This window comes from Amphiprion ocellaris, chromosome 5, assembly GCF_022539595.1.
Source record: "Amphiprion ocellaris isolate individual 3 ecotype Okinawa chromosome 5, ASM2253959v1, whole genome shotgun sequence".
In the NCBI taxonomy this organism is placed as follows: domain Eukaryota; kingdom Metazoa; phylum Chordata; class Actinopteri; family Pomacentridae; genus Amphiprion; species Amphiprion ocellaris.
This window is the reverse complement of record NC_072770.1, coordinates 13,158,761-13,182,619: the sequence shown is the minus strand read 5'-3', so window position 1 is coordinate 13,182,619 and position 23,859 is coordinate 13,158,761. Positions and strand designations below refer to the sequence as shown.

Sequence of the window (23,859 nt, the reverse complement as noted above, 5' to 3'; positions counted from 1 at the left end):
CTGCAGGACAAACAACCCCCTAGTCTCCATGGCAACAGCAGTCCTTGATGCCAGCTGTCTCCCTCAGCAGGACAAATTAAAACTGCTCAGGAGTGGTCTGAGTAACACGACAGAGCTAAGCTGTTCACCTGGGTTCCACACTCCCCACATCCAGATCTGATTGAGCATCTGTGGGATGGTCCAGGATCAGCCTGGTCTAGGTAGGACCCACCCTGCAACCCACAGGATCCACAGGACATCCCCAGAGGTTCTGATGAACCACTGGGTCAGAGGAGTTTTAGCAGCATAAAGGGACCAACACAGTATTAGTCAGGTGGTCAGAATGTTATACTGTTATATTGTCATGCTGATTATATGATCAGTAAATGTTACCATCAATTATAACGTCCACATTGATCAGGTAAAAAAAACTATCAGTTCATTCAGAAACTGTGGGGTTAAACCTAAAAACACAGACCTCAACAGCAGTTTGTTTCAAAGCAGAACACCAGCTGGTTTTCACTAAAGAAGCTTTAAGAGCAACAATTAAATGACAGTTTTGTTCTCATTAAGTTCAGAGTCAGCCAAAATAATGTACACACATCAGGAAAAGAAAAACTTTTATAAATATTTCATTTGTATCAGTACTTCTATACATATAGATTCCTCTTTCTAAGTTTGATCAAATCATGACAACTCTGTGTCCTGTTGTACGATGTTTTCCCAACAGGTGGCTTTACCCTCATGAATGGAGCATCAACAAGTGACGTCTACAACACAACAGAAATGTCTGGAAGCCAGTGGCCACCACTTTGAGCACCTCTTGTAATTGTAGAGGCCAAAGATAACTTTTATTAATCTCGTGATATGTGAATAAATTTGGTATTGAAATATTTATGCAAGTTTTTCTTTTCCTGATGTGTGTAAACATTATTTTGGCTGACTCTGTATGATGGGTTTCTGACAGGTCACCAGGCAACACCTTTTTATAATAATGACAAACATACCTGCATTCTACAGGAGTGATTTTCCTCATGTGCAGGTAAAGATGTGTGAGGAGCTTAGAGATGACAGGAGCAGGAGTCATCCTCACTAATTCAGCTTCCACCTAGAAACAGAAAGACCACAAACAAACACACTGATATACTCTCAAACGTTCAACCTCACAGCCTCAAAATATCTGTTTAGGAAGTGTTGTGTTTCTAAATTCTGCTGAAAGCATTGACAGACATTCTCTTACAAGGTTGTGTAAAAAGCAGCCTGTCCTCTGAGCTACTGAGAAAGTAAAGTAAATCGGCTCTACAAAAACTAAAGCCTCAGTCACAGAAAACAGGTATCGCAAATTATAAACAACTTTCTTTAACTCAGACTTTCTGCTTCAACCTCACATAAAAAGGGGAGTTTAACTCATCAGGGGACTGAAAATGAACGGCTTGTGCAGTTCTAGATCCAAAAGTAGGATGTTTCAACTCATGTTTTACTACAAATACATGCAATAATAAATAAATACAATGGCTGGTTGTTAGTTTATTCATTATTAATGTCATTTTATATACTGGATTGAACTTGAGCAGTGGAAGAGAGAAGGAATTTAATGAAATTATGGAGATTCAGAGAGGTAATGTTGCGCAATGTTAAGTTAAGCGCGGTTTAACACGGGTGTTCAGCGGTAAGTTAGCCACCTGTGTTGATTAGCCCGCTAGCTAACTTAGCCGCTTAGCTAGCTAACACGTCCGGACCAACTGCTCAAACACGACAAAACACAACTCTTCACAAGTCGCTGACTTAACGTACAACAAGACAACGCTACTGGTTACAAGTATTTATCTTCTTACCGTGTTTTACTCCAAAAACAAGATCAACAGCAGCCAGAGATGCTACCAGACGTGCCGACCATAGATATACATAGACTAGATACGCCAGCGCGCTGTCTGCTATATAATCTATGGTCTGACCAATCGCTGCTCTCTGGCTCCGCCCTCTGAGAATCTTGTTGTCGTTTGGCTCCACACTTGCTGATGACCACTTCCGGTCTCAGAAAAATGAAAAAACGGACCTTTTTTTCGTTTCTGTCTGTGACTGATTTTACTTTCTTGTTATTATAAATGTAAAACGAAAATCAAAGCATTTTTTAAAAAATCGTATATCCCTTTTTGATCATGAAAAGGAAAAACGCCTTGTATTTCAATTTTAATTTTTGTATTTTAAAACGAAAATCAAATAACCACTCGTTTTTTGTTTTTCAATACCCGTTTCAGAACGGAAAATCCAATTACCAGATCCATACACGGACCACCACACACACCTTTGACACACTTCCACACATTAGTTGTGGAGCCGCGAAAACCTGGTCGAGCCAAACTATTTTACATCTTTCCATCTCCAGCAAACTATAGCGTTGGATGAAGAGTCCAGCCACTCGTCTGGCCTGGATTCTGCCACCAGCGCGGATGAAGCCGATCTTATCGAAGGAATTGATCATTCCAGCGACATGTAAGTCTGTATTCATGAGAAGTTGTTTGTTTTGAGTTGGAGAAAAGTAAAGAAAGTATAATATACATGGAACGCCGCCGAAAGCATTCCGCGCAAAATACGCATCATTTTTACAAGTCATGTGCTGCGCACAGCTAACGTACCACGTAACTTTTTCTGTGTGCAGCATTTACAATGTTGGGAAGGAGGAAGAGGAGGAGGAAGAGGAGAGAATGGAGGTCTCCTGCTGTCCTGGTACCCCAGCGAGAGGTAGAGGGACAGACCGTCCTCCAGCCAGGAGACGCTGCAGCAGCCGCTCCACCAGCGAGCGCTCCGGGCCAGAGGCGCTCCCTACAGCTGGCTGGAAAACTGAGAAGGAACCTGACAGCTTACCTTCTCTGCCACATTTCCTGCCGAAAAGGAGGCCAGGTGTCCAGCCACCTCTGTCAGAATATGTGGACAGCCCTTCTCCATCAGACCTGTCCAAGTACTTGGACCAGGAGACCATCAAAATACTGTTTGATTCAACTCAGTAAAAACGAGTTTCTTTTATTTTCAAATGCACTTTTTATGGTCTGACCATGGTTTTGTACATAAAATATGTGTTCTTAAGTATCTGGCACACTTAGAAATTTGATTGCACTGTTGTAAATAGTTTGTTTTGATGTTGATGTTGTCTCTTTGCAAATTTTGCAGTTTTGTTTATTTTCGTTTTTTTTACAGGTTACAAAATTGACCATATCTCAAAAAGCAAATTATGTACAGACTCCAAATAAATTTCCTGTGGTTCCAAAGGATATTGTGCAACTTTTTTACATTTACAAATTTGAGGGATACAGCTGCAATTTCTGTATTTTGAAATATATGTGAAAAAAACTAAAACGATTTTCATTTTTTTAAGGTTTATTGCACTTTTAAGCATTTTTTTGTAGTAGTTAAGACATAAGTCAATACATATTATTAAAATTTGGGATATCAGGGTTATTTTGATGTAAATCAAATAAAAATACTCCAAAAAAATGGCACGACAGCATGTAAAAATATAAAAATATGTCTTGGCGGACTTGCACAATGGTGGGTCTTAAAGGGTTAACATTGCCATAGACTTGTGACACCTTTGATGGAAATGTTCCATAAGTTGATATTTTACAAATTAACAAATTAATTGGTATGGATATAAGAATTTATGTAGATACCCATAAAGTCTGGAGTTCTAAATGTTGTATAAAAGTAACACGTTGTTCATGAATGGACTGGAATCAGTTCATTCACATTGTCCACTAAAGCAGTCTTTTTGAGCTCATATCATGACTTGTGCATTTGTCACCAAGTTATAAAGTGTAAAATTACCATTTTTCTGTGCAATTAAATGCTATTGTCCATGTTTGCAAAAGTTGACATTGTAAGTTAAGTAAGTAAATAACTGAAGCAGTGCAATCGCCTGTGCCACCTTGTGTTATGATCAAAATCTATAAGAAAGTTAACCGTGATTTGTGCTGTGGTTATTGTCAACATAATATTAACATCATTACAGTGAAGTCGTAAAAATAGGATTAGAAGTTTGAACACTCCACCAAATTGTGTTCACAGTTTTAACAGGATACTTTGGGAATCTCAAAGTGAGCCAGGAGAACCAATTTAATCAAAGTCATGCTGTGTATACTTATTAACTAGTGCAATTCAAAGTACAGTAAACTTCACTAAAAATGTAAAACAAATCAATTCTGCCTTTAAAGCAGCTCTAGAGCTTCTCAGTACATTTACACACAGGTCTTTAAGCTACTTGTCAGGAGGGTTGTTCAGCTTTTTGGAGAATTTACCAGAGTTTATCTGTGGATTCAGACTCTAAGTGTCTTCTGTCTCTTGGAGCTGAGACCATTTGCTGCAGGACACCTTGTTCTTCTTGGGTCAAAAGATAATTCTTTATGACTAGATGGATGTTGCAGAATGAATGTGGGAAATAATGAAACACTTCCTTGATGGTGTTCTATGAGGGTGAAGGATATTTACACATGCATTAGTTGATTAAATGTACAACGATGAAATGAATAAAAGAAATGTTAGTAGGCACCATTAGAACTAGAATCAGTGGAATAGATACTACGGCAATAGGCATGTTTGCTTATCAGCTCTTCATCTGTGATTGTGTCATATCTGTGATAGAAGTCTTATCATTGGAGATGTGAGTAGAGCAGTGAAGCTGTGTGAGACGCTCAGATAATGTTGCTGAGTGACAGAGTCTTAATGTTACTATAACCAAGGCTGTTTGGCCAGCTGCCTTTTCAAAGCGTCACTCTATTGAGGTCTGAAGTTTAGCTGAGGAATGTTTTGTGCTGATTATTCCGGGAGTTAAGACCTTTTCTATTCTCAAATTGAAATCCTTCTTGACATCATCCCCTCGCAATTGTAAAGCCTTCTCCCTGCTTTCTGCCCGTTTGCCATTTCCACAAAATAAATAGCATCCAAATTTTATCTGGGTTTTGCATGGTTACCATTTTGTTAATGGGCAGTCTGGCCTCTCCATGAGACTTGGAGCATTTCTGAGGGGCACAGTGTGGTTGTTGTAGCAACGTTGTTGAGGAGTGAATGAAGCAGATGTCAGAGTAATCCATCAGCCGGCAGATCCACACTCCCACTGCTCGCCGAGGAGCAGCACCGCTGTGACACCCTCTGAGCTGCACCACGGCCCTCAATCACCCCCACTTCACTCCAATCTGTCCTCGTAATAACATAAAGCCCAAAACATGAGCATTAAACACAAAGTCACCTCCTTCTGTTAAATCTGAGACTTTTATTAACCAAAACATAGAACAAAAGGACAACTTGGTTTTACATGGTAAAGGTCAACAACGACCTCTGATTTAAGAGCAACTACAGCAGCTGGAAAAGCATCAGTTAAATTACATGGAACAACCTTTAATGAGGACCGAGTCAGCGTTGACTAGAACTTGCATGGTTTATGCAACCATAGTCGTGTAATTTAACCTCCAGTGATGAAGGTGTCTTACAGTTCTAGCTAAAATCCACCTGTCATGATACCAATTTGTTATCATGACTGATCAGAAGTGTCCCTGTTAAGGTACCTCAGGTTACTTTCTATATAACTGTTAGAATAAGATATCAGATTTTGACACTGAAGGCCAATTCATGGTGCTGGCAAAAACCAACCAAAATGTGTTTGACGAACGGAGTATCAAAAATTGTCAAGTTAGGACTGAAGGCTTAGTCAGATATTTCATCTTCTTAATAACAACTTCTATTTAAAGTAATTTTACTTGATTGTAATATTAGTTTCTTTGTGTGCCGGTACCTTTGCATGTCACAGCCATTTCATCTACTTTCTACTATCTAATTAAAGGCAAAATGCACCTTACATATGTCCATAAGCTAGGTGTTAGTTGATGTTGGAGAGAAAGTGAAAAACCTTCATAGAGAGCCGAAGTGAAACCATCACTTCTAGGTGCTGTTCATGAAGTAATAATGCCTCATTCATGGCACATTTATAGGAACAACTGCCTGGGAACGTCACCTTGGACAACAATGTCATGTAGGTGAAGCCATAAATAGATGAAGAATTCTTATTTCTCCACCAAGGTGGAGATATGTTTTCAGTTTGTCCATCTATCAGCAGGATTACGCAAGAACGACCAGGCAGTATTTCATGAAATTTGGTGGAACAAATTTAAACTTTGATGTGGTCTGGATTGCTTTCTTGAAACTGCGAGATAGGGTATTGGCCTTGGCAATAATAACTTAACTAAGAACCTTCAGCAGTAGCCCCTCCCTGCAACATACTTGGCTTTATCGTCTATTTTACTCTAAATGAGACTATAGTGTACTAAATGAATACCGTGTTGTATTAAAGCAGACTTTAAACCATGGATTAAGACCATAAACTATTTGGGAACATGTTTGCTGAGATAACAAGTCAAATGAGAAATTTGTTCATTGTCTCATAGTCTTCTATACAATCACAAGACTTTTTCCACTCCCCTGCTGGCTGCTATAAAGAATGCAGTTTTAAGGCAGTTGGTTTCATTTATTTAACCCAGAGGCTACATCATCTTTTAAATACAGTCTATGATTCCTATACAGCTTATGTAGTAAAATGCAACACATGAGCAGGTGGTTATACCAACCATCAATGGGCTTCACCCCCAAATATTTTTAGGAAAGGTTAAAGTATGTGACAATAATGGGAGAATATTTAAAAGGCAGAACAGCTGGAGAGGGTGAAATAAGAAAGAATCTCATGAAAAATGGGATTCTTGACAGGTATGGTGTTACTCTAATTTCTGCCACAAGTGTATCATGCTTTAAAAATCATAGAAGCTAATTTTAGCATGTATGATTGTTGTGCAATTTGCTTAGCTAGCTAACATGAGTTGAAATTCTCATAATTAATGCATGAACTTATACCAGAATATGAATATTAAACTCCAAAAACATGTTTTATTTTTTTTAAAAGACAGAAAAACCTTTCTACCAGAGGTAGCATGGACTTATAGAAGCTAATGGAACAGCAGCTAGCCTTGAGGTGACATTAGGACTTCGGCTCTCTAAAAGAGTTTTCCTGAACAATACCGCACATTTCAGTGTAACATTATGATATTTTGCTGCGGAAAAAAAGGACACATTTTTTTTAAAACCAGTGTTTCAATGGGTCGTTTCCTTTCGCTAAACTCAGTAACTGCACCGCTAGAAATGCTAGAGGGAAAAATATCTTACACAGAGATAGAAAATAAATTAAAAAACATATTTATATAAAAATAATCTCTTACAAAATATATTCTATCAACCAACATTAAGGGCAATTTCTGTCTGGAAGCTTGCGTTTGCTCCTGGCGGATAGCTTGAAGAGTCAATATGGCTGCTCGGTTCACAAACTCCAGAACTTTCCAGACAACTAGCAGCAAAATGGAGGGGAAGTGGGACAGAAACAAGTAGAAAACAATACTATCATACCAAGCCCAGGATCAGTAGTTTACTGTTCTTCTGCTGGACTTAATGCAAAAGAGCTGCAGGGTCCTAAATGTGCCATTCACTCCTGTTTCAGTTTTCAGCTCCAGTGTTTAAATTGTCTTGTAAAAAAGGGGGGAAAAAAAAGTCCTTTAAGCTTTTAAGTGCACTTGATATGAAAACCAGGCATCTTTGCCAGCTTATGACTTTACCGGATTTAACTGACAGTGACTTTTCAAAATGATCAGTAGTTTTCTCATTCAATAAATTATTAGTCAACAAAAAAAACTCTTATGGTGTGAGGTGAGTCATGCCAGTAGACCAGAATGTCCCGCAGAGAAAATAAGCATGCAGCATTAAAACATAAAAATAACATTTACGAGCCTACAGGTTGAGTCCAGTGTCTTGGCAGATGTCCATTGGCATCATTATAATAAACACAAATTGGATGAACCAGTTGTGATTGCTGTCATGCCAACTCAGTAAGGCGATCCCTCCACAGCCACGTCGTGAATCACATTAACACTCGTACACAGTCCAGTCTTGCTGTGCGTCTAAATAAGGGTCCAATAAATATCTCTATTTACACGTGTACACCTCTGTCCTCTCGCTGCAGGTGTTGCACTTGACGTAGCAGCACCACAGGAACTTGCAATTGCACTGCCAAACGCGTGAGTACTGGTGCGTGTTATATCCCCGACCGCAGCACATCAGGTCGCAGCTGTTGGGCTGCTGAGCTGTTTTGTTGCACAGTCGGCCCTGCGTTCCCATGCTGCCAGTCAGGGTGTCGGCCTCGCAATAGTTGGGCGACCTCTCGATGTACACCAGGTCCGAGTCCATGGGCTTGCGGTAGGAGTGTGGCTTTTTGATCTTCAGGAAGGTGGGGCGCTTGTTGCGGCTGGCTCGCACCGGTTCCACGTGTACAGCCTGGTTGTACTTGTCCTTGAGAATGTATCCCAGCTGGCGGAACTTGGGGAGCGTCGTCCAGCACGTCTTGGTGGTGCAGGATCCAGAAACACCATGACACTTGCACTCCAGACGCATCCCCTTCTCCAGAACCTGTAGCACAGAGGAAAAGCTCAGATGAAGCAAGGTGTCTAACTGAAAAGTGTGCAGAGTTGCAACGCAATAATTCAGATAAAATAATTATTTAGAACCAAAAATCTTTTTCATTTTGCACCATTTCAGCTGTTTGTTTGTTGCTGTCTTTCCAAATTGAGTAGGTGGGAAACATACAAGTTCCCCTAAACACTCAGTCTAACATATTGCAAGAATAGTTCAACAGGTTGAGACAAAAGTTTTCTAGCATTCCAGATGAACGTAAGCATTCCAGGGATCTCAGAGCTGCTACAGTATGTCACCCTATGGCTAGTAGCTATGTATGTGCCATTCTTTTACAAGTCAGGATGAGCTTCAAAACACATTTGTGGAACAAACATAACGACACATGAAGTATCTGCAGGCCCTTGAAAAGTCTTTAAAACGTGAATTTAATTGTCTCAGAAAATTGGGGTTATTTACAAAGTCTTAAATTTCATATTTAAAGGTTTTGGATTTTGATTTTCCTTTCTTTCCATAAACAGTTTAATTATAAATCCGTCTGTATGTGGTTGTGGGCTGTAAGGAGACATTCTTCACCAATAAATTAGCAAACTGTGCTGCAAGAATTTGTTTAATTTTCTTCTGAGCATCAATCAGACCCAACAAACTATTGGTTTTCCATCATTCTTTGATCTGATGACCATGAAAAGGGTAGTTGCACATTGCCTTCTGTGAGGAGGTGCAAAAGCCCATGAAAACCTAACATTTATTTTAAGCACTGCAGAAACCCTGCATACGAAAGCACAGAAACTCTAACGTCTTGCATGCTCTGTTATCCAGACCGATAGGGATGAAACAATAATCGATACTATGAGACCAAGATGATGCCAAGATTCAGAAAATATGACATCACTTGGTTTTCTATGGTACTCTAAGTAACAACAATAACAACATCATGTGTAATGGAACTGGCAAGTACAGGTGCACCAACCAGTCGGCTTCAATTTGTGGAAAAAACACACCAAGAGTCATGGTTGGAGATATTTTTGGGTTGCGTGATGTGGAAAGCTGCAAGAATGCAAATGGTATCACAGAGTCTTTAAGACAAAATGAGAAAACAACATACAGTATCTAAGCAGCTTGAAGACAGACCACACTTAATTTTTCCTTCATTTGATTTATTATGCATTGTAACAAATTTGATATCGCCAATTACTTTGATATTGGGACCAACTAACAAATATCTGATGTCTAATTCAGTGTTATAAATGGCCGACATATTTAAAACCTCTGAAATTGGAAGATAAATTTCAGGAGGTACCTTATTCATTTCAGGTATGTCACACCAATGACTAAGTACAAATACAAATACTGTCATACAAATATTAGGAGCAACCAAGTGTGAAAGTTACGAATCTAGTTTCCAACAAAAAATCCACAAACATAAATGTGACTAAACAAAAAAATACTTAAAAAGGCTTAATTGATTATTACACCTCTGATTGTTCTGTGTTTAGTATCTTTGGGGATTAGACTTCAGTCCAAAAAACACTCTTTCTTAACATGCAAAACAGTAGTGTCCATGAACACGATTTCCTTCGAACATGTCAAAATGCAATGCTCCACATTTCTAAAAATGATAATTGTGCGACTCAGCAGGTGATGCTTGTAAACCTCAAGAATTTTAATTCACTGATCACTGTTCAGTAAAGTTTCAAGATTCCTTATCTAACCCGGGAGAAGTGCACCTGTATCGTGGATGAATTCCAGTACCCCTACCACCATAATATATAGGAGGCCAGAAAAAGATTTATGTCCTAGTACAAGTGCAGTATGTCAAAAATACCAGAAAGTCCAACTCCATCATTTTGCAGTAATCAAGCCAGCATACTTCTGTGGCCATTCTGACCTACAATCCTCTGCGCAAAGGAAGATGTACTTTTTACAGGATAAAGCAAGTATTAACAGATTGGAGCGTATCACTGTGTCAGTGCAATTATGGTGGACATAGCACAGGACGTCTGGAAAAATTAGGACTTCCTACGGTATTTGAGCATCACTGATGGAAACCATGTACAAGTTAAAGCCCTTCTATAGTCCTGTAGCAACTAGATCAATTCCAACTCTTTAAATGAATTATAAAAACACGGATGATGGAAAACCTCCTTGTCCAGAGTCTCCTCAAAACAAGCATTTATTTTTAGCACCGTTAGTTTTAGGCGGTCACATATTTTGAGTTGTATGTGGACATCCATTGAGTGGTCCAGTCAGACTCTGGCAGACTTTGGTGAATGACTAAAATTTTGTCATGCATACCTTTGCGTACCCTTCTACATACAGGAAAGATGAATTGGCTTTTAGGCTGATATGATGGTACAAGACGCATGAAGGACTGCAGAGCTACAAAGTGAAATGGAGGTACAAGAACTTTGTAAAACGATGGTAACTTCAGTTAAGTAATATCATTGGTTGTCAATGTCAGTGACAAACACCAAACATGTATTCAAAAAAATCTACATAAGACCAAATGGCAGCAACTGGATCTATAGATTGATGATTAAAGTCTTTACATATCACACATTGTATAACGGATGAGGTTTCAGCACCAACTAACACAAATTGGAAAAGACGTCTGATCCCACTGCCGAAATTCTAATCATAATTGACTCATCAGTGGTTACAAAAAGATACATGCATATTTCGTCTACTGTTTCAAAGAACTCCATTATTCTGACCAACTTCACTATGGATGACAACAGTGGAAAAACCTTCAGTGTGTCCCCGAAACTGTGATGAACGGAGACAGAGGTTGGATTAGTTTACGAGTTCCTGTGGTGACTGAAGAGTCGGTTTGGTTTGTCACCACATGGGGACATTTATAGCGAGCAGACAGGCAGCGGTGAAAGGCCTTTTCACGGTTTAAGAGTGGGACCTTTCGGCTGTGTTTGGCAACGCAGCCGGGGCATTCTCTGAGCGCCTCAGGCTGAATGACATCAGCTTACCCTCCTTCCTCCTCCCTGAGTGGGAACCCTTGCTGGCATTAGAGAAGCCTCACCCTGCTTTTTAATTATTCCACTCCGATGTGGCCTCAGACTTTCTGGAGTCTCGTAGGGTAATTGTCAAAAGCCTTGGATGCATACAGCTTAGTGTGGTCATGCCCCCGAGACCCGACAAACATTTAATTCATGGAGTTCACTGAAGTGAAATCCCACTGAAGCTACCATTGTTTGTCTAGCAGAACCCCTGTAAGCCTCCCGTGGCACCTTTTACACTGTTGTTTATTCTTCTCAAGAAATTTGAAGGCTGGCACTCGAAACACACAGACTGACATCATCTCCAATTAAACATGAAAGCTTTGCAACAATAATTACAGAGGTATCAGTTTAGTAAGTGTATATTAAGAGATTCACACACTGTATCACATTCTGGCTGATGCCAGACCTCAAATATGAAGCGTCGTCCAGAGAGGCTTCACGGTTTTACAGGCACAGCCTTCTGAAAACAACATTTTAGGGATATTCCTCTGACAGAAAGCGGCGCACAAGAAGAAATGTGGCAATAGAGAAGCAACAGAAGCTATTTTTGAGTCTGTCAGACAGAAATCAACTATAACTTCTAAGGAAAGGCATTGCAGGAATGTATACTTCCATCTTTACTACAAGGAAATTCTGGTTTTCATCATCACCATACTGAAACCATGCTCTGATATACAGGTAATTAAATAGGAATGACTAGTTGGTTGTTGCATCAATTTCCTATAATTGCAGACGTCTCTGTCTGTGGAAGGGCTGCCATTAACTTTGTTATTATTATCTGCTAATATGTTGAGTTTTGCTATAATTATTTGCTTATTTGATACAATGCAAGAAAATTGTGATTTTTCTTTTTTCAAGACCAGACAAACCAAAAGAGTTTACAAAGATGTTCGTAGCTTGGTGAGGCTGTACTTAAACACGACTCACACACTCATAATGATATTTAGCAGACGTATTGTTTACCATGTTTACTTACAGATGATGGACACGTCTTCATTTTGAACAGATAAAAAAGTTTTTACAGTTCATCGTGACTAGGACATGGATATCTGGACTTAATTTCATGGTGTAGTAGTTGCAAATTTCTAAAGTCAGAGGGTCACCACATTCAGTAAGGATTCATTCTCTCATGTTTCTAGAAAGTTCAGCAACGATTCATCTGTAACAACGCTTCCAACCATAGAAATGCACCGATAGTAAAATAATATTACATTTACAAAAAAGGATAAGCAACACATTCTTACATTTAACAGCTGTAGCCAGGATATATTTGCCACTTATTGTTGATGCACAAGCTAATTCACTGATTCACTGTGGAATGTTTACCAGCTTAAAGTAGCAGGTGCATACAAACACTGTATGATAAGGCTGACAATTAAAAACTCAAACAGTTGCTTGAACACGGGGGGAAAATGAAATATTTAAACTCTAATCGGACTTTAGTATTTTGTGTTGTGTTCCAGAAGGGCACTGTTCAAAAAAAGAGCTTTAACTAGTTTGCTGTCTTACTAGTCTATTCAGTTGAAAATTTCAATTTAAATGGATAAAACTGACACTTTCTCCCCTATCATTCAAGGACTCCTTAATGATAAAGTAAAAACATGTTTTTATATATTTCATTCAAAATCCCGAACTAAAAGGCTCCATTTTCAAAATATCCAGACTATTTGCTGTGGCTCTAAATTAAGTTCAGGTTTATTATGTTACTTTAAATATTCATCATATGTGTCTAACGCTTGATAATGTGTGGATTGTTCTGTTTAGAGAGACACATCCCACAATTCATACTGTAGATAAGAATGAAAACCAAGTCGTGAAGTTAAAGAACTCTGTAGACCTCTACAATTAACCTGTAGTGAGGTATAAGTCGGGGGAATAAAACCTCTTGATGACAGGGACCTACCAGAAAGATGACCAACTCAGCAGCACTAGATCAGGCCTTTATGGTAGAGTGGCTAGAAGGATGCTGCGGGACTAAAAGGCATGCCAGTTCACTTGAGTCTGCTAAATGACATTTAAAATCCCAACAGTGAAGCACGGTGGTGGCGGCATCATTGCATGGGGGGTTAGAACTGAGTGCAGAGACCTGAAGCTGGGGACACAATACATCCTTCACCCCCACATTGAGCTGAAACATAAAGCCTAGGCCATGCTTTCATGTCCAGTGACTTTTTCAGTTGATGCTCTCCTGGAAGGCCGTTTTGAGGATATCCCGGCAATTTCTATTGATCTGTCATTTGGCTCCCTGCTTCTGTCTCCAGGAAAACAACATCAGAGTCTAGATAATGTTCTCCCAGATGATCCTGGTCTGTGGCTCACCTCATTGTTCATCTAGTCAGACACACATCGCTTCTACACTCGGTGTTCTCTAAGTGAGTTTAGGATCTTACACTGACCACAGCCAGTGGCTCCTGATTATTATTTTTCATAATAATGCAAGAACTAATAAGAAAATACCACAGCATAACCTGTAGTTAGAACTGCATTGTGTTAATGTGCATCTATTTACTTGATCAAATGCAAATCTTTTGCACTGAAAGATAAATGATCTGATTTATTGGAATAATAACAAAGGTAAAAATATAGTTTTCATAGTGGCAGAAAATCAAATAATTGTTTAAGTCCTTTCTTTTAAAAAACAACTTCCTAATATTTAGTGTTTAAAGCTTCTCAGAAGTGATGATATGTTGCACTTCATTGCTATATCTGATTTCAAAAGGGCTTAGGTTAGAGAAAAAACAGCGAGAATAAAGTATTTTGTAATTTTTGGGAAACTGCACTAGGAACCTTATAAAAAATAAATGAATATTTTAGATATTGCTTTCTTGTTAATCACATATCTAATAGCTTGCTTTGTTTTTCACTGCTCTGTTTCATTTTTCTGTGATTGTGGCACACAGTGATGACGAATAACCTGGATTGCAGATGCACGGGAAGAGTAACGTCGACATTCGTTATGTTCAGCACCTGTTTATCATGATGTTTGTTCTGTTTTCCATATTCTCAGCTCTGTTCCTGTTAAAATGTGGCATACACAGTTACATCTTTTTTACTAAACAAAGCAGCTGTTCTTGCTGTCAGAGTGTCACAATCATGTTATCTAGTATAAGGGACTTCTTGTCTTTGTACGCAATTCCCCAATGGTAGTTTGTATAGAAGCAAATCCTATTTCACAGACATTTCTGCAAATATCTCAGTCCACATTAAAACTCCAGAGCAGATCGTTCTCTGTCTAAGGACAATGCACAAGCAAGCTAGCCATAGAAAAAAAACAGTAAAAAAAACAAACAAACAAAACAACTGTTTCTGCTGTGTTTTCCTGCCATTTTCAATACATTGCTTAATGCAGCACATTTCAATGATGAAAAGTTTTGAGTCTGAACTTTGTCACAGAAGAACCAACTCTTCAGAAGTCATCAATGACTATATAGCAAGAATTATTTAAAAGAAACTGGATGTATTGCCACAACAAGCCTCACTGCCACCGGTCACTTGTCATCAAAAAGCATTTTTTCACCCATACACCACCATTATAAAAGACACGTCTGTAAAACTATTGACAGGACACCTCCAACTGCAAACAAGGTTGGTTTCCAACAGGAATTTTTAATCCTTGGAAATGTTATTTTTGTAATATCTCCCCAAAGCCTACAAAAGTTGCACTTTTATGACATCACCACAATATAAACTCTACAGGCTTCTCCATTGTACATCCATAGAATAAAGTCAGCAAGGTATTGCTATTGTTGTTTGTTCTTCTTCCTAGTGAGACAATAATGAAATGCAGTGCCACTACTATCATCTGTTCTTAGCAATATGACAGTGTTTCTACAAATCTCAGTTCTTCCTGTGCACACTACAACAACAACTAAACATTTTCAGATTTAAACACCAAAGTACCAGTTTGGAAAAGCTCTAGTCTGGATGAAAGACCAAAACAAAAAGCTTTGTGCGTCTCTGAATAGCCTTGGTAGCTCAGTTATTAGCACTGCACCAGAGATTCTGAATCGTCTGTAGCTGTGAATCTACATGTGGCAACTAAACAGGCAGTGATCCAGAGTGTTGGATCTTATATCAGTCATGCTATTATAAAATCATTATAAAATTCATAACGACAGTTGTGGGAGGCTTCCAACTCCGTGCTTAATGCTACAGCTGTCCCTGGTCCTCCTCTTACTTTACTTAAAACTGATCCCATCACTTCCATGCAATGTGTATGGATTTTAAACTTGGAAACGGTATCCAAATGGTGCACCTGAGTGAATCAACAAATACAGCAGCCTCTCGTCAACAGAAACCGCTATTTCCTGCCTTGTCTGTGTTGTCTTGCAGATTATCATTACAGTATACATGCTTATTACCAGATCTGTTCCAGTCCTGCTCACTGTGCTTCTTTGTTACTTTGTGCACAGTGCTTTCTGCATTACATCAGTGCTTAACATCCCTCAGAATCTCCTGTAAATTGCTGTCTGGTGATTATGAGGTCCTACACAAACATACCTTGCGTCCTACTTCATTGTTGTGTAAATTCATGAGAGTCCTGGCGTTCTGCTTGATCTCCCGCGCGTCCACAAACACCTTAGAGAAACCCAGACCGTAGTGGACGTCCGCGGAGCAGCCGCCCCATTTCCAGCCCTCCTCCTGGTTGTAGAAGCCCTGCTTGTCCTTGTCGCAGCCGCATCCGCTCAGGCTCCCCTGGGTGCAGGCCGCGGTCACTGCATGGGCGACCCCGGCGGCTATGATAGCGTAGGTGAATGCAGCCTCCTTGCTGCCTGCGATAAAGAGAAAAGACATTTTTTAACCACAATCGCGGACAACAGGATTCAGTATTTCAGGCACTGTCAAGCCTCCTTACATACCTGGCATAGCTGCCTCAAACCAAGTCATGAAATACATGAGCCAAGTCAAGTCCAATTCATTAATCAAGCTCTGTTTAAGCAGATAAACCTGAGGAGGAAGCTCCAAACAGTGACTGTAATAGAACAGTTTGAATGAAGGAAAAGGAAAGTATTTCTCCAGTTTTATTGTATTTATGATAAGTTTTGATGAGAATTGTTAGCAGTCTTTACGACATTTCATTGTTTCAGCAAACACATGTCAATCTGCTGAACAAACACGGAGGGTACATGTGTTTTTCTGAACTCATTCTGTGGGAGATATAAGATTAAATGTTTAGGCATCAGTTCTGGCTCTTGTCCCAGCTGCCGTCACACAGGGATCCACCCTGCAGAGGTGAATGTGAGAGGCATGCACAGCCTCCCTCCATGGATGGATTTCCACTCCATAAATCTGAGCCCTTCAACTCAGCTGAAATTTTTTAATTAAAACGGGAGATAATTCCAGTTGGAGCCCACATGGACAGCAAACAGAAACCACCAATTAAGTCATCATATTTAACTATTAACCCTCTGGAGAGACTATTCAGACATTGAAGGTCACGTTTCTGTGCAGCGGTTGAGCTTTTGGACACCATTATGTGTTCTGCTGCAGCACTCACTTGACTAAATCAAAGCGATAGCAGCATCGTGGCTTTACATTTGCAATCTAAAGATATTTTCAATCACATAATTTGCAAGAAAACAAGAAGCGAGCACTCACACTGATTCACTCAAAGCAGCCAACTTAGTGGGTGGGGAGGATACTTGATCCTGATGCCAAAGTACTGTACACTACTGCATCACTGCCAACAACGATCCCAAATTTATGTATTCTGTCAGTTATCAGTGTTCCAGTCTACTGAGATAAAACAATGAATTCACACAGAGTCCATGCAGGGCAGCTGGACCCGAGCAGCAGCACTCGACCCGGAACTGAGCACCGAGTCTCCTCTAAAACTAAAATTCTGCGATGCTGAAATGTTTGCAGTCGTCTTCTCTTGCTGCCTAAATCTGACGATACGCATGAAAAGTGCAGCTCTGCCCCGAAGCGCCGGACTAAAAATCATTCTACATAAAGCGTCTCTTGCCAAAGCTGCAGAACCTGGAGGTAAATTTGTAAACCTAGAAGAAAGTACCTGTCTGAACTTGAAGCTTTTGGGGAGGTGGTGTGGGGAGGCGGCAGTTTATGAACATACATGAAGGCGGTTGAGCTGAAAGTGGGTAAAAAGAGCATGTAGGTACGCTGCAGCTGTTAACTGTGTGCATCCGATTAAATCCGACTAAACGTGTCGGTGGAGTTGTTCAAACTGTATTTGTTGCTGCTAAAAAAGCTCTAACAGCATGAAGCTATCATGTATGTTGCAGCAACAGAGGCTCAAACAAGACGTGAGCTGTAATCCTTAATGACACCCAGAGTGAAAAATGACACCCAGGCTTTGCATCTGTGTCTCAGAGATGACAGGGTGAACTTAAAGGACAAGACAGTGGAAAATCGGCCTGGTAAAAAATTATTTTTCCGTAGCGCTGTCTCTGGAGCGAGCATGGCCTGCAGCCTTATTCCACATACAGGATCAAATCAGAGGCTTATTTTCCCACCGAAAGCAGATGCAACCGAGCCGGAGCTTCAGACTCGCAGACATCTGTCCCGGTGTCAGAGGTCGAGTACCTCGGAGGAATGTCTCCTCGGACTGTTTTTGGACAATTTATAGCAATTTTCCCTGCATCTACTAGAAACCACACTGCAAACACGCTAAACTTAATGCACGGGTCAATAAATAGAAAAACATGTGCATGTAATAACAGTGAGAACTATTTTATTAATTTAAAAAAATCCCATGAGCTCTGGAACTAAGGAGATCAAGACGTGTTGGCAGGTTTCAACCAAGTTTTTAATGGCTTACAGTAGCTTTCATAGTATAATAGTGACATTATGATAGAATTATAGTAGTATAGTAATAACTAGGTGTGTTAGTCTGCCTCCAGTGTCAGATTAAAGTGAAATAAAACCACTTAAACCTCACAGTAGCTTCCTCACAGCAGAATTTACAGAAAATAAGACAGATTTTTACATGAATCATTTTAGTTTTCAGTCTAACCGAAAGGAAAAACAGAAATTCTCCTCCAGGAAAAGACATTAATCAAACTGCATCAGAGATCTGTCTGACCTGATCACCAACATATTCGACTTTCTGAAACTGGTGTCAGAAATGACACAAAATTGGTCCAAAGTAACAAAAGCTGGTCCAATATTTGTCCATTATGACATCAAATTTGTCCAAAACAATAAAACATTGTCTATGTTCAAAAAGACTCAAAATCTGTCAAAATAACCAAATCTGGTCCAAAAAATGTCTTTAGCAGCTTATTTAAACCCTACCTAGTTAACTGGTCGGACTTTCAACTTAGCTGCACCCATATCGTGTGGGAGAATATTGGGTGTAAATGTGCATTTTACCCTTGACAGAGTTTGCCATTATTTAATTGTCCATTTGCTATCTGTTTGTTTACCGAGCCATGAAAAGTCCGATGCTGAAGAAACACAGAATAATATGTGGATGTGACAGGAATTTAATGTGAACCAGTAAATGTGCTTCCCTGGTGCTTGTCCAGCTACGTACCCACTTTGAGCTCTTTCCCGAACACGGTTCTCTCTCCAAGGGCCGAACAGTTCCAGCGTCCGTGTCTGAACTGGAACTGACACTCATTGATCCCCATCTGAACTCCCTCCCCGATAACGATGATGGCGTCGGGTCGGCTCTGGCAGATCGTCCTCTGACGGGGGGCCAAGCCGGGGATTTTATTGCAGATGATGCTCGCTCCCAGCGCGACCACCGTCGACAGACCCCTGCAGCGGAGGGGAAATGTTAAAACATGGCATTTACTGTGTTTCTGTATCGATGCTTCATCTGAGGAGACTGTTCTAGCTTTTGGCACGTCTAAACTACTGCAGGTGTTCTGATGGCCTTCTGTAAAGACCCATACATGCACTCAGAAACACCAAAAAGTGACGCCAAAGAAGAACCATTTTTAGTTCCACAAAGAACCTTTTAGCATTTATGAACCTTTTCTCCAAATGGTCCCGTAAAGAAGCATGACAAATGGTTTCTTTAGGGACTATAAATAGTATAAAAGAACTTTAGCAACAATAATAAGCCTTGATAGGTACTTTCTAAGCATATATAGTCACATATAAGAAGCTATAGCATTTCTGGTTCCCTTCCACGATAGTACATTTAATATATTTGAGGTTCTTAGAGATTTAGATAGCGATGTCCCGAAAAGCTAGCGGTGCCCCCCAGAGTTACGTGTACTGCACCCCATCAAAAGTCTCCGAGGTGCCCATGGAAAGATGTGAGGTTCTGTATTGTCCCACTACATGTGTTTGAATGGGCTTCTGTATAGACGTGCAAGAAAATTATAAATGGTTCTTCACAGTGATGCCACAGAAGAACCATTTTAAGTTCCACAAAGAACCATTTAGCAAGAGGGTCTTGAAGCATGAAAAAATGGTTCCTTTAGCTACTACAAATGGTACCCCAAAGAACTTTAGCAAAAGATAAACATGACTTGATTGGTATTTTTTAAGCAAAAAAAGTCAAGTGTCAGAAGTTGCATCATTTCATGGTCCTGTCCATGATAATATGTTTAATATTTCAAGTTCTTAACTGTCTTACAGAACAAGAAGATGACATTTTGGAGATCTGGGAAACTGTGATTTCAATTCTCAGTTAACAAACTGACAGAACACCATTGGTGGAAATGTAAAGTCGTCCATTTACTCAGGTAGTTTTGAACTGATGAGATGATTCTACTATGGGATCACGAACACAAACTGGGTTGGCAAAACCAGATACAAAAAACAACTATAATTGGCTTTACCTTATCCAGCTTCACCAGTAATATCACAGTTACATAGGAATGCGATCAATCAGTCAATACTCAGCAATCCTTTAGCAAAAATAAGCTCTTAAAGGAAGCATTTTCCAGACAGATCTTTGTTAACCCACCTGGTTCGGTTTTGATAACAGAAATTTTAAAGCAAAAAAGTCAACTGTAAGACACTGCAGCATTTCTGGGTCTCTTCCATGATAAAACATTTAATATTTTAGGTTCTCAACTACCTGACAGAACAATGAGATGCCATTTTGGGATATTTGGGTAATTGTGATTTCAGTTCTCAATTAACAAACTGACAGAACAAGAGTGATGAAATGTAAAGTCATACATTTACTCAAGTTTTCAACTCATCTGATGGTTTTTATACACAAAATCTCCAAAATCATGTCTAAAAAAATATCTCTAATGAGCTTTTGATCCTCAATACCCCAAAGAACTCAGCAAAAAATAACATTTTAAGTGAACAATTTTCCAGACCATTTTCTTTGGAGACCCACTTGGTTGGATTTTGACAACAGGACCTGAGTGGCAATTTTTAGGTTTTAAAAAAAAAAAAAAAAAAAAAAGTAAAAAACTGCAGCATTTCTAGGTCTCTTACATGATAATACATTTAATATTTTAGGTTCTTAACTGTCTGACAGAACAACAAGATGCCATTTTGGGGGATTTGGGAAACTATGATTTCAGTTCTCAATTAACAAACTGACAGAACACCAATGTATTCAACTTTTCATCCCATCAGACGGACTTTATACACAAAAAAAGGCAAAGTCAGGTATAAAATGAGCTCTAATTAGCTTTAGATACTCACGGACATCAGCAACAGGAACCATTTTCTTTGGAGACCCACTTGCTTGTATTTTGTCAACAGGACCTGAACATAAGTTTTTAAGCAAAAACTGCCAAATGTAAGAAGTTGCAGCATTTCTGGGTCTCTTCCATGACAGTACGTTTAATATTTTAGGTTCTGTACTGTCTGACAGAACAAGAAGATGCCACTTTTGTGAATTAGGGAAACTGTGATGGGCATCTTTAAGTGTTTTCTGATGTTTTGTCGACAAAATGGTCAATGAATCAAATCAAAATATCTAATGAATAAACAAAAATATAGAAAACAACTTGCTCTTTAAGTTTTACCTGCCACCAAAACTAAATAACTCCAATAAAAGGGAAGAGCATGTACACTTTAAAGAGCCATATCAAGTACTTGAAGAAGCATCCTATTAATAAAGAAGCTCTTCAGTTGGTGAGGAAGCCCACTGAATTTCAAGAACAAGATTTTTCCTTAGAATAAACTCAAATGATAACCAGATCACACTTTTTCGTCTCCTGCACTGTCTGAAGAAGACTTACTAAATTTCAGCACCGGTACTTTGCAGGTTTTTCTCTTTTTTCTTTCGTATTTGTGTCCACAAACCACACATTTCCTCATAACTCACCCGATTTTCAGATACACTATTCCAAGGCAGAGGAAAAAATGGAAAATCCAGCGCCGTGTCTTCCTGCTCATGGTGCTCAGCCTCAGCCGGGTGGATTTGAACGCTCCTCCGACACAACCAGCTTTACTCCTGCTGCAGCGTCCAGGTGCTCCGAGCTGCACGCGACGTTAAACTCCAGAGTGCGTGGAAGTGGACTGGTTTCATTGGCGGTGCTGGCGGGAGCCTGCGTGGGAGCATCGGGGCTGCTGCGTTCAGGTGAAGCGGCTCCGCTCCTCACTGATCAGGGGCTCGGTGTGGTGTGTGTGTCTGTGTGTGTGTGATTCTACCTTTTCCTATCAGGGCGTGTTCAGTGGAGGATCTGAACGCACACACACGCACACACACACACTCCTCACAGCCTGCAGGTACACGCTCGGATCATGTGTGTGTCTGCATGTGACACACTGTGGAGGAAAAAGACGCAAATCCTGAAAACGTTTCCGCCTGTAGTGCTGCACTGAGGCCAGACAAGCGACACCTTTTATTATTATTTTTTTTTTAAATTTCATGTCCATCAATGGAAGCTCCTCCCATTGGTTCCCTGTTACCTTGGTGCGTTTTAACCCTCGTGATCATTCAGAGACGCTCTTTGGCTGTTTTGCATCTTTTTCCCGCACAGTGAACAGAATCTCTGACTGTCGCGGGTTCGAGTCCCCGACGTGGAGATAAATGATTATTATTTTTGTCATATAAATATGTAAATAACATGTATGTGTCTGTATACATAACATAACACACACACAGATGAACGCACACTGCACTTCAGCAGCACAATTACTACCTCCATATTATTTATGAGATTTTTTTCCCCACTTTTCTGTTGTTTTTACAGACTATTGTTTAATTATGTCTTATTGTTGTTGCACAGCCTTCAGGAACTTTGCATTTCACCTCTCAGACTGTATGAGCGTGAAACAAAATAAAGGTCTTGAATTGTGTGTATCTTTGTGGTGTTTGTCGTTTCTTTGGCGTCATCTTGTGCCACTTTTTAGTCGTTCTGCGTGTCATTGTGATAGTTTTGCATCATTTTGTATTTGCTTTGTGTCTTTATTCATTTTTGCGTTTGTGTCTCTGTAGTCTTCCATTTGTTTGCAGTTGTTTAAGTCTCTGTGGTCTTTTTGCAGCCATTTTGTGTTGCAAAGCAGCTCTTTTTGTCGAGTTATTTTTCAGCAGTTTGCATGTGTCATTGTGGTTTTTGGCATCTCTTTGGTGAATTTTGTGCCACTTTTTGTCTATGGAGGTGGTTGTTGTGTTGCATGCATGTGGTTGTTTGCCTCAGTGGTGATTTTTTTTTGTCTCCTTTTAATCTTTTTGTGTGCATCATCAGCATTTTGTGACACTTTGTAGTCTTTTTATTGATGGTGCATCTGTTTGGGGTTGTTTGTACCTCTTTGTGGTCTTTTTGCGAGCCTTTATACATGGGAGTCTCTTTGTATTTGCCTTGTGTTTGTTTCCATTTTGCATCCGTTTACAGTTGTTTGTTGATAATCAGTTTATGTTGCGGATGTTTTGAGTCTCATTGTGGTACTTCTTTTATTGGTTTAGTTGTGTCTTGTATTTCTTTTGTGTCTGTTCATTTTGCATCTGTTTGCACTTGTACCTTTTTGTAGTCTTCATAGTTTGTCGATGTTTTGCATCTTTTTGTGTGTCTTTTGGCTCATTTTGTGCCACTTTTTAGTCTTTAGGGTTAGTTGTGTTACATGTATCTATAGTTGTCTCTTTGTAGGCATTTTGTGACACTTCTGTAGTTTTTTGTTGGTAGTTCATCTGTTTGGGGTTGTTTTTATCTCTATGTGGTCTTTTTGCGTGTTTTTACATGCTAGTATCTCTTTGTATTTGCCTTATGTTTTAGTTTTGCATCTGTTTACAGTTGTTTGCTGACCGTCATTTTGCATCAGTTTGTGTCTGTTGTGGTTGTTTGTCTCATTGTGGTAGTTCTGCGTCATTTAAGTTGTATGTCATATTTGTTGTGTCTTTATTAATTTTGCATCTGTTTGCACTTGTATCTCTTCGTAGTCTTTATAGTGACAGTCCATGTTATGCACCTTTTTGTCTTTGTGGGGTTTTAGGCTCATTTTGTGCCACTTTTCAGTCTTGCAGTTGGTTGTTGTGTTGCATGCA

At 39.6% G+C, this 23,859-nt stretch overlaps 1 protein-coding gene and 1 long non-coding RNA gene across 2 annotated transcripts; both read right to left on the bottom strand.

Moving 5' to 3' along the window:
• Positions 1 to 109: 109 nt before the first annotated feature.
• On the bottom strand, positions 110 to 1,915 carry LOC129349028 (uncharacterized). The gene is made up of 3 exons (XR_008601819.1): positions 1,815 to 1,915; positions 987 to 1,087; positions 110 to 261 (listed from the first exon to the last, which is right to left on the bottom strand). It is a non-coding gene; the product is annotated as an uncharacterized LOC129349028 (long non-coding RNA).
• A 3,307-nt stretch (positions 1,916 to 5,222) lies between these two features.
• wnt7aa (wingless-type MMTV integration site family, member 7Aa) lies at positions 5,223 to 22,179 on the bottom strand. The gene is made up of 4 exons (XM_023298846.3): positions 21,700 to 22,179; positions 18,982 to 19,208; positions 15,987 to 16,258; positions 5,223 to 8,469 (listed from the first exon to the last, which is right to left on the bottom strand). Exons 1-4 carry the CDS (start codon positions 21,768 to 21,770, stop codon positions 7,990 to 7,992), a joined length of 1,050 nt encoding a protein of 349 aa, XP_023154614.1. The 5' UTR covers positions 21,771 to 22,179; the 3' UTR covers positions 5,223 to 7,989.
• Between the last annotated feature and the right edge of the window lie 1,680 nt (positions 22,180 to 23,859).

What these genes read in the sequence shown, in the direction of transcription:
- wnt7aa (XM_023298846.3), bottom strand. Translation starts at nt 21,770, where the DNA reads ATGAGCAGGAAGACACGGCGCTGGATTTTCCATTTTTTCCTCTGCCTT. An exon ending in CGGGAAAGAGCTCAAAGTGG is followed by an intron (nt 16,259 to 18,981) that starts GTACGTAGCTGG and finishes TCTTTATCGCAG; the next exon opens with GCAGCAAGGAGGCTGCATTC. An exon ending in ACAATGAAGTAGGACGCAAG is followed by an intron (nt 8,470 to 15,986) that starts GTATGTTTGTGT and finishes TCTGTGCTACAG; the next exon opens with GTTCTGGAGAAGGGGATGCG.